The sequence below is a fragment of the Cynara cardunculus genome, unplaced genomic scaffold (assembly GCF_001531365.2).
Source record: "Cynara cardunculus var. scolymus isolate 2C unplaced genomic scaffold, CcrdV1 Un_Scaffold_311, whole genome shotgun sequence".
Classification (NCBI taxonomy): domain Eukaryota; kingdom Viridiplantae; phylum Streptophyta; class Magnoliopsida; order Asterales; family Asteraceae; genus Cynara; species Cynara cardunculus.
In genome coordinates this window covers 298,384-310,363 of record NW_020200570.1, presented here as the reverse complement: position 1 = coordinate 310,363, position 11,980 = coordinate 298,384, and the positions used below count along the sequence as shown (strand labels likewise).

Below are 11,980 nucleotides of genomic sequence, written 5' to 3'. Positions count from 1 at the left end.
AACAACCACCACTACCTGAGCTCCAATTGTATACGCTAGATTGAAATAATCAAACTCAAAATCTCATTATTGCCGCCTCTTCAATCGATTAGACTCCTGATGGGGAACCCGACCAGTAGACTCAAACCAGAGACGGGGCCGGGGGGGGGGGGTGCTACTCAAATCGGGGTCGGGGATCTCCAGTAGAATCAAACTAAATGATACTATTTATGGGCTTTGACTGGGGATTGATCGAGGTTTTATCGCGGATTGCATGAGATTTGACTGGGGACGGGATAATAATCCCCGTACCCGTCGGGGCTGGGGGACGTTACTACAAACCGGGGTCGGGGCCGGGGATTACAAAACCCGCCCCATCCCCGTCCTGTTGCCATGCCTAGATTAGACACCACTGGATGGAAGATGAGATTAAAGAAACCGTTCAGGTGAGAAAATAGAATGAACATATAGGTTTTTTAGGGTTAAAGATTTTATGTTTTTTTTTTTAATTTGAAGATTTCTTTATTCTATTAAGTTTTTTTTTTCTATTTTAAAGGAGAGTTTAACATAGCTGTTGAAGATTTTTTTTTCCAGAATTATAATTTTTTAGAATAACATAGTTGTTGTCTGTTAGAGATGCTTTAAGACGGACCAAATTGAAATGAAATTCTCAATGAAAGGATTGAAAATGTAAAAGTCAAAGGTTGAGTGACCAAAGTTGTAGTTTATGATACCTTAGGGACCTTTCTTGTGAATAAAAGAAAATACGGCATCGCACCACCAAATTTAAAGGGTTTTTCTCTCTCATATCTTCTCTCCCCCTCTCTCTCACTTCCGACAGGAGAGAGAAAGCTCCCTCCCCAATATCTCTCTTCCTATTTATCCCAAAAAAACCCTATCTTTCGTATCTCAAAATTAAATATCTTGATTCTATAGATTCAACTTTGTTCTTCAATTGCTGATTCAACTTTTGAATTGATCCGATACTGTTTCGATTGGAGAAAAAAGAGAGAGAAAATTCGAGGTATGCAGGCTGATCAAACGGTAATAAGCTTGAGACCTGGTGGAGGAAATCGAGGAAGAACCACTGGCCCTCGTTTTGATTCGTCGGCTTTCGGTTCATCAGATCTTCCAATCCTTCGTCCTCATGGCGGAGCTGGCGCTCCTTCTCTCGCCGCCTTCAAGGTTGTTACCTATTTATTTTACCCTGTATGGATCTAGGGTTTTGTATTTTAAGCTCTTTTTTTGTTTTCATTTTATTGAATTTTTATTCATGTCGTTAATATTTGTATTCGTCATCATGATTTAGTTTTGAATATTCTGTTTAGTTATCTTCCATTCATTTATACATACTTACGTACATATATATATGTATGCATATATACATGTCTCGTTTATGTAACTGATGGTCAAAAACTATCATATGTGGCTTAGATTATGACTACTTTTGTATGTATGCGTACACGTATGCATGCATGTAGATGTAGGTTGATAGGAGAATCTTGTTTTGTGGGTTTTGATCTTTTGATGCCTGAAAGCAAATATGCCGTTTTAACATATGAAATAAATAATTTTTTTTTTGTAACTTTATTGTCTGGGTTATCGTAGGGGATTTCTGGCAAGCTGATAATGGCCTTTGTAAAAGGATTATTGAATTGGACCAAGAGGGCTGTGATTTGATATGAAAAAAAATGGATTCTTGAATTATTTTTCAAGTTCTGTGAATTGATAGTAGCAGTCTGCACTTGGTGTAAGAGGGGAAGCTAAGGGTGAAAAGAAACCAGCGACTATTTTGATACCTTGATAATGGGCTCTGTTTATCAAGTTCAGTAAGGTTATCAAGGCATTTATGTGCTGGCATATGTTTTAATGTTGTTAGTGACTTAAAGGTTCATGTTTCGGGTGGTATTCAATTTTGGTGAAGAAGACAAAGACAGGGAAGGTTTTCTTTCTCTTAATTCAGATTACAGAACAAAGAAATCTCTGAAGAATGGAAGTTAGATAAAATCAAGAAGATAAGAACTAGCAATAGACTTCTTCTCGCCTATGGACTTGCTCTCTTACTTTTTGTTTTTCTACTAACACTCCCTGTTGTCATTGTTTTGGTTGGATGCCAGAAAACTATCTGATATTTAAGAAAGGGTTATGTTGCATTACAGTTTCCAAATAGAGTTCATATTGGTAGGCTTATGTCTTGTTAAGTTGCTGACACCTTATATTACCATATACTACAATTTTACGAAATGGGATGGCTTGGATGGAATGTTGGCCTGTCGTTCATTTGTTCTATCTGGGTATTGTTTGGGGAACTATGCTGGTAGAAGATATTAATCTGAAAACGTCATTATATTCAATAATTCGTGTTCATTAAAGGGTGTGATGATGACATGGAATACATGACGTTAACTTAGAATGTCCTGATCGGTGGCAGGATGAGTAAGTTACTTTTTACTTCATTTTTTGTTTTTAGGTATTATAAAAATACAACAGGGAAGATGTATTGACAAACACAGTAGTATTCTTCAATGTTTTTTATTTGTAGAAAAGGTTTCTCACCATTTATGTCCAATGTTCCTTCTATTAGTAACTTGATTCACATAATTCTTTTGAATCATTAATGAAATTATGTTTTTGGATGGAAAATTGTTTAATATAGGCATATAGTGGAACCTTGGAAAACAGGCTGTAACATGTGGATACGGCAAAAAGTTTGTGGTATTATAAAGACTTCCGTCATTTAATGTACTTATTGATGCTCTACCTGTTCCTTTCTCTATTCGCACCAAAAGCTGTTTTCATTGTTGATGGCCTAGTTTTTCATGTCATATTGTTCGGTAAAGTGTTTTTTACCTATTCATCATTTCTTGTTCTAGACTGGTGATTCCCGCTTTGAAGTCCGTGAACGTGTTCGGTATACCAGAGACCAGCTGCTACAACTTAGAAAGGTAATGCTTAACTAATACATGTTGGCATGCATGCTACTTTGTTGATGTTATATTGTTATAGCCTGAATGGTAATGGAGCATTTCATAATGATGTTTATTGGAGTTTTTTATGCTATGCTTACTTCACTTTTGTCATTTTTTTAAAATTCAAAACCGGGAGGTTTATTTATTTGATCTGGCTTTTTGGTTGATATGTTTTCCCACTACCTAACTAATTCTTTTACAATTAAGAGCCATACCAAAGATGGAGGTTTATGCACCAATGTTTGACTGTTTATGTTTGATTTGATATGTTTGCCCCTTATTCTGAGTAGGTTGTAGATGTCCCTGAGGAGATTCTTAAAGTCAAAAAAGAAGTTGACGCCGAGTTTTTTGGTGACGATCAAAACTGGACCAAAGCAGAAGCAAATGTAAGTATTGTTCATACTTCCATATTTACAGATAAAATATGTAGGCAAGAATCTGAGCTTTCTGTCATGCTCTCCTCGAGGAAGAGTCGCTTGCACTAGTTCTTTCATCTGTTACAGTTTATTCTCTTTCAAGTTTCAATATAATGATTTATTTTTCTGCAGCTGCCAAGTCTTCCTCAGGCACGTTATTCGGAGCTTGATAATCGTGACTGGCGAGGACGTTCAGGTCCTACTTCCGTGGAAGAGAGGTCTTGGGATGCTGGCCGAGACAATAGGGATTCTGGCCGTTTTGACAACAGGCAACAGGACACGAATCATTATAATCGTCATGACCAACTGAACTCACAGTTTGGTAGAGCACAGACTCCTAACCAAGGGGTGAGTTCTTTAGTAAGATAATGTCGTTGATACTGATTTTTCATAAATATTTAGTGCATTTTCATCTTCTAAAACATTTTAAGTGTTACATTTTTCCATGCTTCTAAGTGATGAAATTGCAGCCGATTTAAGTAAATTATGATTGCGGGGTTCCTTTAATTGTTTATGCAATAAATACAACCATCACTCTTTTTGGTTCTATACATATCATTTGTCATCCTTGCATGCTCATGATATATTTTTCAACTATCTATTTCTTTGGGTACTTCATATGGTTAAGGGAAATCCTTGGGCGCTGTTTTCCTTCAACAAAACAGAATATCCAGTTTGGTGCTCCTGTCATTTGCATTTTTCCTTTAAAAAGATAACATGTGATACTTGAGGTTTCTTCAAGTAAATCATTGGTTCCAATGTCTGCATTAAGTTAATTTTTACAGACATGATTTAGTTTGTGACAGTGCTTATCTGTGACTGCTTATCATTTGGATATATGATGATAGTTACTGTATCATATGCATATCTTCTCTTTTCTATTGTGCGATACATGGTTGGTCACAGTTTCTTGTGGATTTTGACCACAACTACCGAAGCATATATGTCTGGGTGATGCTGTGTTTTATGCTTTGAGATTTTGTTCATACCCGTGGGTGTTAAATATAAGTTGGTTCTCTTTTTTTTGGAACAGAGTGGCCCTACTCCTGCCCTTATCAAAGCTGAGGTGCCATGGTCTGCTCGGAGGGGGACTCTTTCTGAAAATGACCGTGTCTTGAAGACAGTAAAAGGGTAAACTATTGTTAATCTTCATATTACAGATTATGCTACTACTGTTTAAGGATGAGAACTTTTGTTTCTTAGGGGTACTGATTTTTATGTTATTTGTTGGAATATGTGGAAAGTACACTAAGTTTTTCTAACTCTTATTCTTAAGCATCTGTAAAGAGTACTAAAAGTTTGATGGATATGTCGAGGATGCAGCATTTTGATTTACCTTTGATAGCTTGAATTTATAAACTATGACTAAAATTGAAATTTAGAACCACCAATATGTTTTAGCTCTCCACTTTGCGAATGATTATTATGTTTCTAAAGTGATTTACCAAAATCACCCATCGACTATGTGCAATCTTGCTGGTTCATCCTTTACTTTCTGAAGACTTGTGGTCCCTGGATCAATTTTTGCCCTTTTTAGTCTCCCAGTCCATTTTCATTGGTTAAAGGGTGTTGCCTGTTGGTCAAAGGGGCAAATTGGTCGCACACAGCTACTGTTTTATCTATTATTATTTTAATATTAGAAGTATCAAGGGTTATCTTTTGTATCAGTGTGGTTTTGTTTAAACACAATGAAATTCGATGAGGAAGCTGACGATGCTCATTCTTGTATTGACACTGGATGACTTTGCTTGCCTTTTCAGTATCCTGAACAAGCTGACTCCAGAGAAGTTTGATCTTCTCAAAGGGCAACTTATTGACTCAGGGATCACAACAGCTGATATTCTGAAGGTTCATATCTATCACATATTTATGTCAATTTCTATGAACATTGTTCTGTATTTATTTATTTTTTCCTGCTATTGCCATTGGACCATTGAAGATAATCCTGTTACTGTTGACAATACAGGGTGTGATATCCTTGATATTTGACAAAGCTGTACTCGAACCTACATTTTGCCCAATGTACGCTCAATTGTGTTCGGATCTCAATGGGAAGCTCCCCCCATTTCCATCTGATGAGCCTGGTGGAAAAGAGATCACATTCAAGCGCGTGCTGTTGAATAATTGCCAGGAGGCTTTTGAAGGTGCAGACAACCTGAGGCAAGAGATAAGGCAGATGACAGCCCCCGAGCAAGAGGCCGAGCGTAGAGATAAAGAAAGAATTGTTAAGCTTCGTACACTTGGAAACATCCGTTTGATTGGTGAGCTTTTGAAACAGAAGATGGTGCCTGAAAGGATTGTTCATCACATTGTTCAGGTTTTGGTTCAAACACTCTTTGTATTTCGTTCTTCATTAGAATTAGCCTGTGGACAAAATATATCAACATGTAAGAGAGTTCCAAAAATCTCTCTTTTCTACCTATTTTGACCATTTGCCTGTTGAACCTGTAACCTATGCTGTTAATATCGCGATATATCGACGATATATCGGATATCGGACCTAGGCAAAATATCGCTGCATAAATATCGGTCAAAATATCGTCCCCGATATTATCGGCGATTTTTCCCAATATTTAGCGATATTTTAATGTATATATCGGACCGATATATCGATTTTTTAGGGTTCCATTATTTGGGCTTTTGTTATTTCATGGGCTTAGTTTTTGGGCTTGGTTACATATATTATTAGGTCTGAAATTAATAGTCTGCCTTCCAACGGTCTTCTTCCTTTCTTTTCATCTTTACGACTTCACACTTCACAGACACCTAGTTCACTTCACGAATCACGACTTCAGACTTCTTACAACTTCAGACTTCTCACGAATCAAGTGAATGTATTGGATGATGTTGACTCGGATGCCGAACCTATTGCTTGCGATTAGCTCGTTTTTGAACACTTTAGATGATGTGATGTTTTAATTTTGAAACTGTATTTCTAAACTCTAATTAATGCATATTATATATATAATTCTAAGAAATATTATGTTAACCGCTATTTTGGACCGATATATCACTGATATATCACCGATATAACCGATATATCGAATATCGGTCCTGACCGATATTTTGTATTCTGACCGATATAACAGCATAGCCTGTAACATTTGATGACTTAGATACCTGTTTTGAAACGTTCACGAAATGGTTACAGCAAAGTGGATGATAAACTTGACATCCATGCCATCACATGCTACAAAATCATCAGGTTACCCGTCAAGATGGGTACCAAACATGAAAATTTGGAACTTCATTACATTAAATTTGAATTTTGAAACTTTCTTACATTGGTTGGGAAAGAAATTCCTCTGTTACACTAAATAGGAACCGAGTCAAACTTCATTGCATTTTGATGCCTTAGGTTTGCGTCATGGATCTTGTTTAGCAACATCGTGCTTATCCTAACTGTTCATGAAAACAGGAGCTCTTAGGACCCGACAATAAAACTTGTCCGGAGGAGGAGAATGTGGAGGCGATATGCCAGTTTTTCCACACCATAGGCAAACAACTTGATGAGAGTCCAAAATCTAGGCGGATTAACGATGCATACTTCATCCGACTAAAGGAGCTGTCGACAAACCCACATCTTGCCCCACGTATGAGGTTTATGGTTCGTGATATTCTCGACCTCCGCTCGAATAACTGGGTTCCCAGGCGTGAAGAGGTAGTCCTCGTGTTCTTTTTCTTTTTTCTTTTTTCTTTTTTCTTTTTTCTTTTTGGTGTCTTGTATATGAGAAGAAGTCAGGTTTGCCTACATCTCCCCTTCCTGACCCCACCTACGGGTGGAACATCATGGGTTCGTTTGGTTTGGTTTGGTTTTTATCTGAGCTAAGTCGCTTTCCAGGTGAAAGCCAAAACGATTACAGAGATCCATAATGAAGCAGAGAAGAACATGGGACTCCGGCCTGGTTCTACTGCAAGCATAAGGAACAATCGTGTGGTGGCTGCTGGAGCACAAGGGGGGTTAACCCCTGGTGGCTTTCCTTTGAACCGCCCTGGTGCTGGCGGCATGATGCCTGGGATGCCCGGAACCCGAATTATGCCTGGCATTCCTGGTATCGATAATGACAACTGGGAGGTCCCCAGGTCCCGGTCAATGCCAAGAGGTGATGGGACACGAGCTCAGCCACCTTCCCATGGAAGAACACCATCTTTGAATCAAAGATTTTTGCCTCAAGGTAGTGGTGGTTTCATTAGCGGTAGGTCTAGTGCCTTGGTGCAAGGCGGCGGTGGAGGCGGTGCCGCCCCTGTTCGTTTACCAAGCTTTGGAAATCCGGTGGAACCATCTCCGCCATCTGCTCCAAGTCCATCGAAACCTGTAGTAGCTGCTGCTCCTTCAAGAGCAAAGGATACGGATGAACTAAAGAGGAAAACAATCTCCCTTTTAGAAGAATATTTCAGCGTTCGTATGCTTGATGAAGCATTGCAGTGCGTAGAAGAACTGAAATCTCCGGAGTACCACCCGGAGTTTGTGAAGGAAGCCATTTCGCTTGCTTTGGAGAAAAGCCCACCATGTGTTGAACCCATCACCAAACTCCTTGACTATTTGTGTTCGAAGAAGGTTCTCGTTAAACCCGATTTAAGAACCGGGTGCGTCAGCTATGGGTCGTTGTTGGATGATATCGCCATCGATTTACCAAAAGCACCCAACAACTTTGGGGAGATTATGGGACGTCTGGTGGTTTCTGGCGGCATAGATTTCAAGGTGGTTGCGGAAGTTGTAAAGAATATGGAGGAGTATTTCCGCAAGGCGGTTTTTGGCGGGGTAAAGAGGATTGTGGGTTCAAGTTCTTCCGGGAACGTTATCTTGACAGCGCAGGCGGCCGACGTTGCGGTGTGTGAAAGCCTATTCTGAGAGCATCATAGGTGTGGGTAGTAAGGGTGGTGAGTGAGGTGTATATTTTGATTTTGATTGAAATTTGATAGCAATGAATGTGTTTTGAGATGGGAGGTGAAGAAGTGCCTTGAATTTTGGAACTTGTTCTTCTGTACTTTGGATATTTAGTTTTGTGACTTTTTATTTATTTATTATTCAACTTTTGAGGAACTTCATAAATATGACCGTCGTCCACCACCGTCTGCGGTGGTCGCTTGCCGCCGTCATTGCTGCAATCGGGTGGCGGCACTGCTGTGATGGTTCCTTGTTTTAGAGATTTACTCCGGCGATGAGCTTTTGTTGATATTCTAAGACCATTATTTCCGTCGTCGTTCATATTTTTATTTTAGGGAGTGTTCGGGATTGCTTATAAAAATAACTTATTGACTTATTCCGGTGTGACACCGGTAATAAGCACTTTTGAGTGTTTAAATAAACAACTTTTACCGGTGTCAAATCGGTGATAAGAAGTTTTTGAAAAAGTTAAATCATTTTAATTTATAATAAGTTGATAAGAACTTTTATAAAAGAACATATTTATACCTCGTCATAATCCAATAACTGTCGCTATCTTCAAAGGTGGAATACTTCAACTGTAAGCTAAACCTTTTCCTACAACTATTCAACACTCATCTCATCAAGGTGTTGTTAGAACCATTCCCCCAAGGACCTGATGCACATGCTGATAAAGAAAATGTTAGGTTTAACACCTAGTGAACTCAAACAATTTTCATCATAATTATAAAACAGTAAAATCGAAAGACTACTATTTAAATCGTAATTTAGTAAACAAAATATATTTATTGTAAAAGCAACATCTTTATGAAACCCACCGTTCCCTTGATGAAAAACCCATTAACCAAGACACCCATATAAATACAACCAAAATCCAACACTTACACAAGCAAGAATAAGCCATAAAAAGTTAAAACATAAAACATAGCTTTAATCAAGTCATTTTATATAATTAATTCATATTTACTGTTGGAAGGGTGTAAGGCAGCATAAGATGACGGAGGAGACCCAATTTGCTATTGGTTGTGGCGGAACACATAAGTAAGTCATAATTCAATGTTATATAAGCATTACTTATGGATAAACAAACATTGACATCAACCTTATCCGGGTCTTTAGTCAAATTGGTTAACAAGCTCAATTCTATCCAAGTCTTTACCTTGAGTCCTCCGTTGATCCGTGTCTCTAGCTACAATACATGGAATACTATCCCATTCCAACCGACTCCTATGCCTATGGATCCATTGCATTACAATCTGAATTACACGACACAAATGAATGACTAACGCACCCAAAACGTGTAATATCAAATAAATATGCCATAACCGCATATAATTTCAAAGCCAACATAGAGAAAATTAAATTGGACAAATGTCCCCAAGACTCATTTAAGTCAAACCAAGCCAAATGCTCACTAATTTTATTGACTATAAATAAAAGTCATCAAAAGGAATAAAACGCAGTTACCCAACGATTATGCAAACATATGCTCCAAAGGCATGATTAACTCAAAGACCCATAATTGGTTGAGACAAATCATTTTTCAAATGAAATCATATTTTTATTTTCCTATAATGCCTCAAAACACGAAAACATGCATCTTCCAAACAGTTTATAAAATAAAATACACCAAAATGCATTTACATCAAATAATTTCCATTGGTACAATAAATCATCTAAAGAACACATTATTTAGAAATAGACATGGTTGCATTTGAAATATATCCTACATATGTATGTATATATGTATGTATGTATATATATATATATATATGTATAGGGGTCTAATCAAATAAGAATTAATTAGTTTGTGGTAAGTATGAAATCCAACATGAGCCAATCATTTAAAATAATTAATATTTTTTTAAAATAAAATAGAAGGGTAAATTAGTAATTTGGGTTGAATATTCAATTTACTTTAATTAGATTAATTACTTTATTTTGGGTATCACATTATTTGTGTATCATACTAGTATCTAGTTCTCCCTTGACTCCCCACATACATACATACATGCATGCATGCATGCATGCATGCATGCATGCATGCATGCATACATACATACATACATACATACATACATACATACATACATACATACATACATACATACATATACAATGTAGGTATCATAGTGGTACTATAGTTGGTATCATAATGGTACCACAATTGGTATCATACTGGTCTCGAAGTTTACTTGTTGTGTTTTGGATATCACATTGTGTATTTTGGGTATCACATGGTGTTCGCCGAAATAAGGTTTACGGGAGGCCGGAAGAAAGAGAGAGAGAGAGAGAAGAGAGATAAAAAAAATTAAATACCTAAAATGCCCTTAATTAAAAATTTAAGAAAAATTATCAAAAATATTAGTTTCATAATTTATTCATTGATTTGTAATTGAGATTGAATTTCACAGTTATCACAAACTAACTAGTTTTTCCTTGAATGGACCCATATGTATATATATGAACATATATATATATATATATATATATCAAAATGTCGAAAAACCTAAATATAGGCTTTACAAGATTTATTAACCCAATTTACCAAATATGCAAATTTCGCCAGATGCCCACCACATTTGATAAACCTCAAATAAAACACTTTTTAATACTTCAAAATACATATTTTGGCACGTACATAGTTTTCATAAAACAACTCGAACTCACATTGCTAAGTTAGATTAGACCTAGTTTCCAAAACCATCTCTAGCTTCCAAATGATGAACACTTGAGATCCACAAGCAAACATCCCCAAGAAATCTTCTCAAAGCCATAAACCAAGCCAAAAGATACCAAAAATTATCCCAATATTTCAATTCCACCAAAACCCCCAAACTTAGATCTCAAAATACCAAAAATGCTTACGTCTTCCAATTCTTTAGATCAATAAACATGATTCTTCAATCTCTAAGCCTTTCCTTCCATTTGCTCCAAAACGCTCATAAAAATCGGCCCATGGTGAAGAGAAATGGAGAACAAAAATGAGGAAGAAAAGTCACCTGTAGGGCGACTTAGATCGCACCAAAAGTCACCCGGCCCCTCTCCAGGTTGCCCGACCGTTCCTCAACCATTTTCGATTGTTCCCCGAGCGTTTTATTACGGTTTTCTCGGGCGTTCTTTTGACCGTTTTGAGAAAATTTCGGGTGTTACATGATATGTTAGACAAAAAAGCACTGTTTTTATCAACGCGTCTACATGTTTTTACCATCGTTCAATATCGTTTGATGTATTTTTAGCCTAATTCTACTGTTTCGAGGGATTTTTAAAGTTTTTTTCTTGATTTAAAAGAATTTTTAGTTTTCTAATCGATTATGAGGGATTTTGTTTCAATTTTTTGGTTGATTTCAAGAGTTTCTTTTTGGTTTTCTGGTTGATTACGAGGTACAATCGCATCTTCTTGAACTTTTGAATATCATACGGTGACATCTTTTAAAACGATAGAATGACACCTTTTATTATATATATATATATATATATATATATATACTAGAAGGGTATTCGCGCAATGCAACGAGATAAATTTCTATTTTAATGTTTAATTTTTATTATTTGTCCCCATCGATGTAATATAATTTTATGTGGTTTTGAGAAAACGATAATGTTTGTATTTTTGAATGAAATATAAATTTGAAGATAACATAAAAAATTTATAAAAAAAATCGATATTAGTATTATATTAACTATTTAATAGTTTTTGTTTTTTTAGTGTAACTTCTTTAATTCAA

General features: G+C 36.6%; 1 protein-coding gene across 1 annotated transcript; it reads left to right on the top strand.

The window, feature by feature from the left end:
- Window positions 1–816: 816 nt before the first annotated feature.
- LOC112501588 (eukaryotic translation initiation factor-like) lies at window positions 817–8,414 on the top strand. Its single transcript, XM_025105258.1, has 9 exons — window positions 817–1,164; window positions 2,853–2,924; window positions 3,239–3,334; window positions 3,497–3,712; window positions 4,398–4,495; window positions 5,125–5,212; window positions 5,331–5,681; window positions 6,783–7,025; window positions 7,206–8,414. Exons 1-9 carry the CDS (start codon window positions 1,006–1,008, stop codon window positions 8,214–8,216), a joined length of 2,334 nt encoding a protein of 777 aa, XP_024961026.1. The 5' UTR covers window positions 817–1,005; the 3' UTR covers window positions 8,217–8,414.
- The last annotated feature ends 3,566 nt before the right edge of the window (window positions 8,415–11,980 follow it).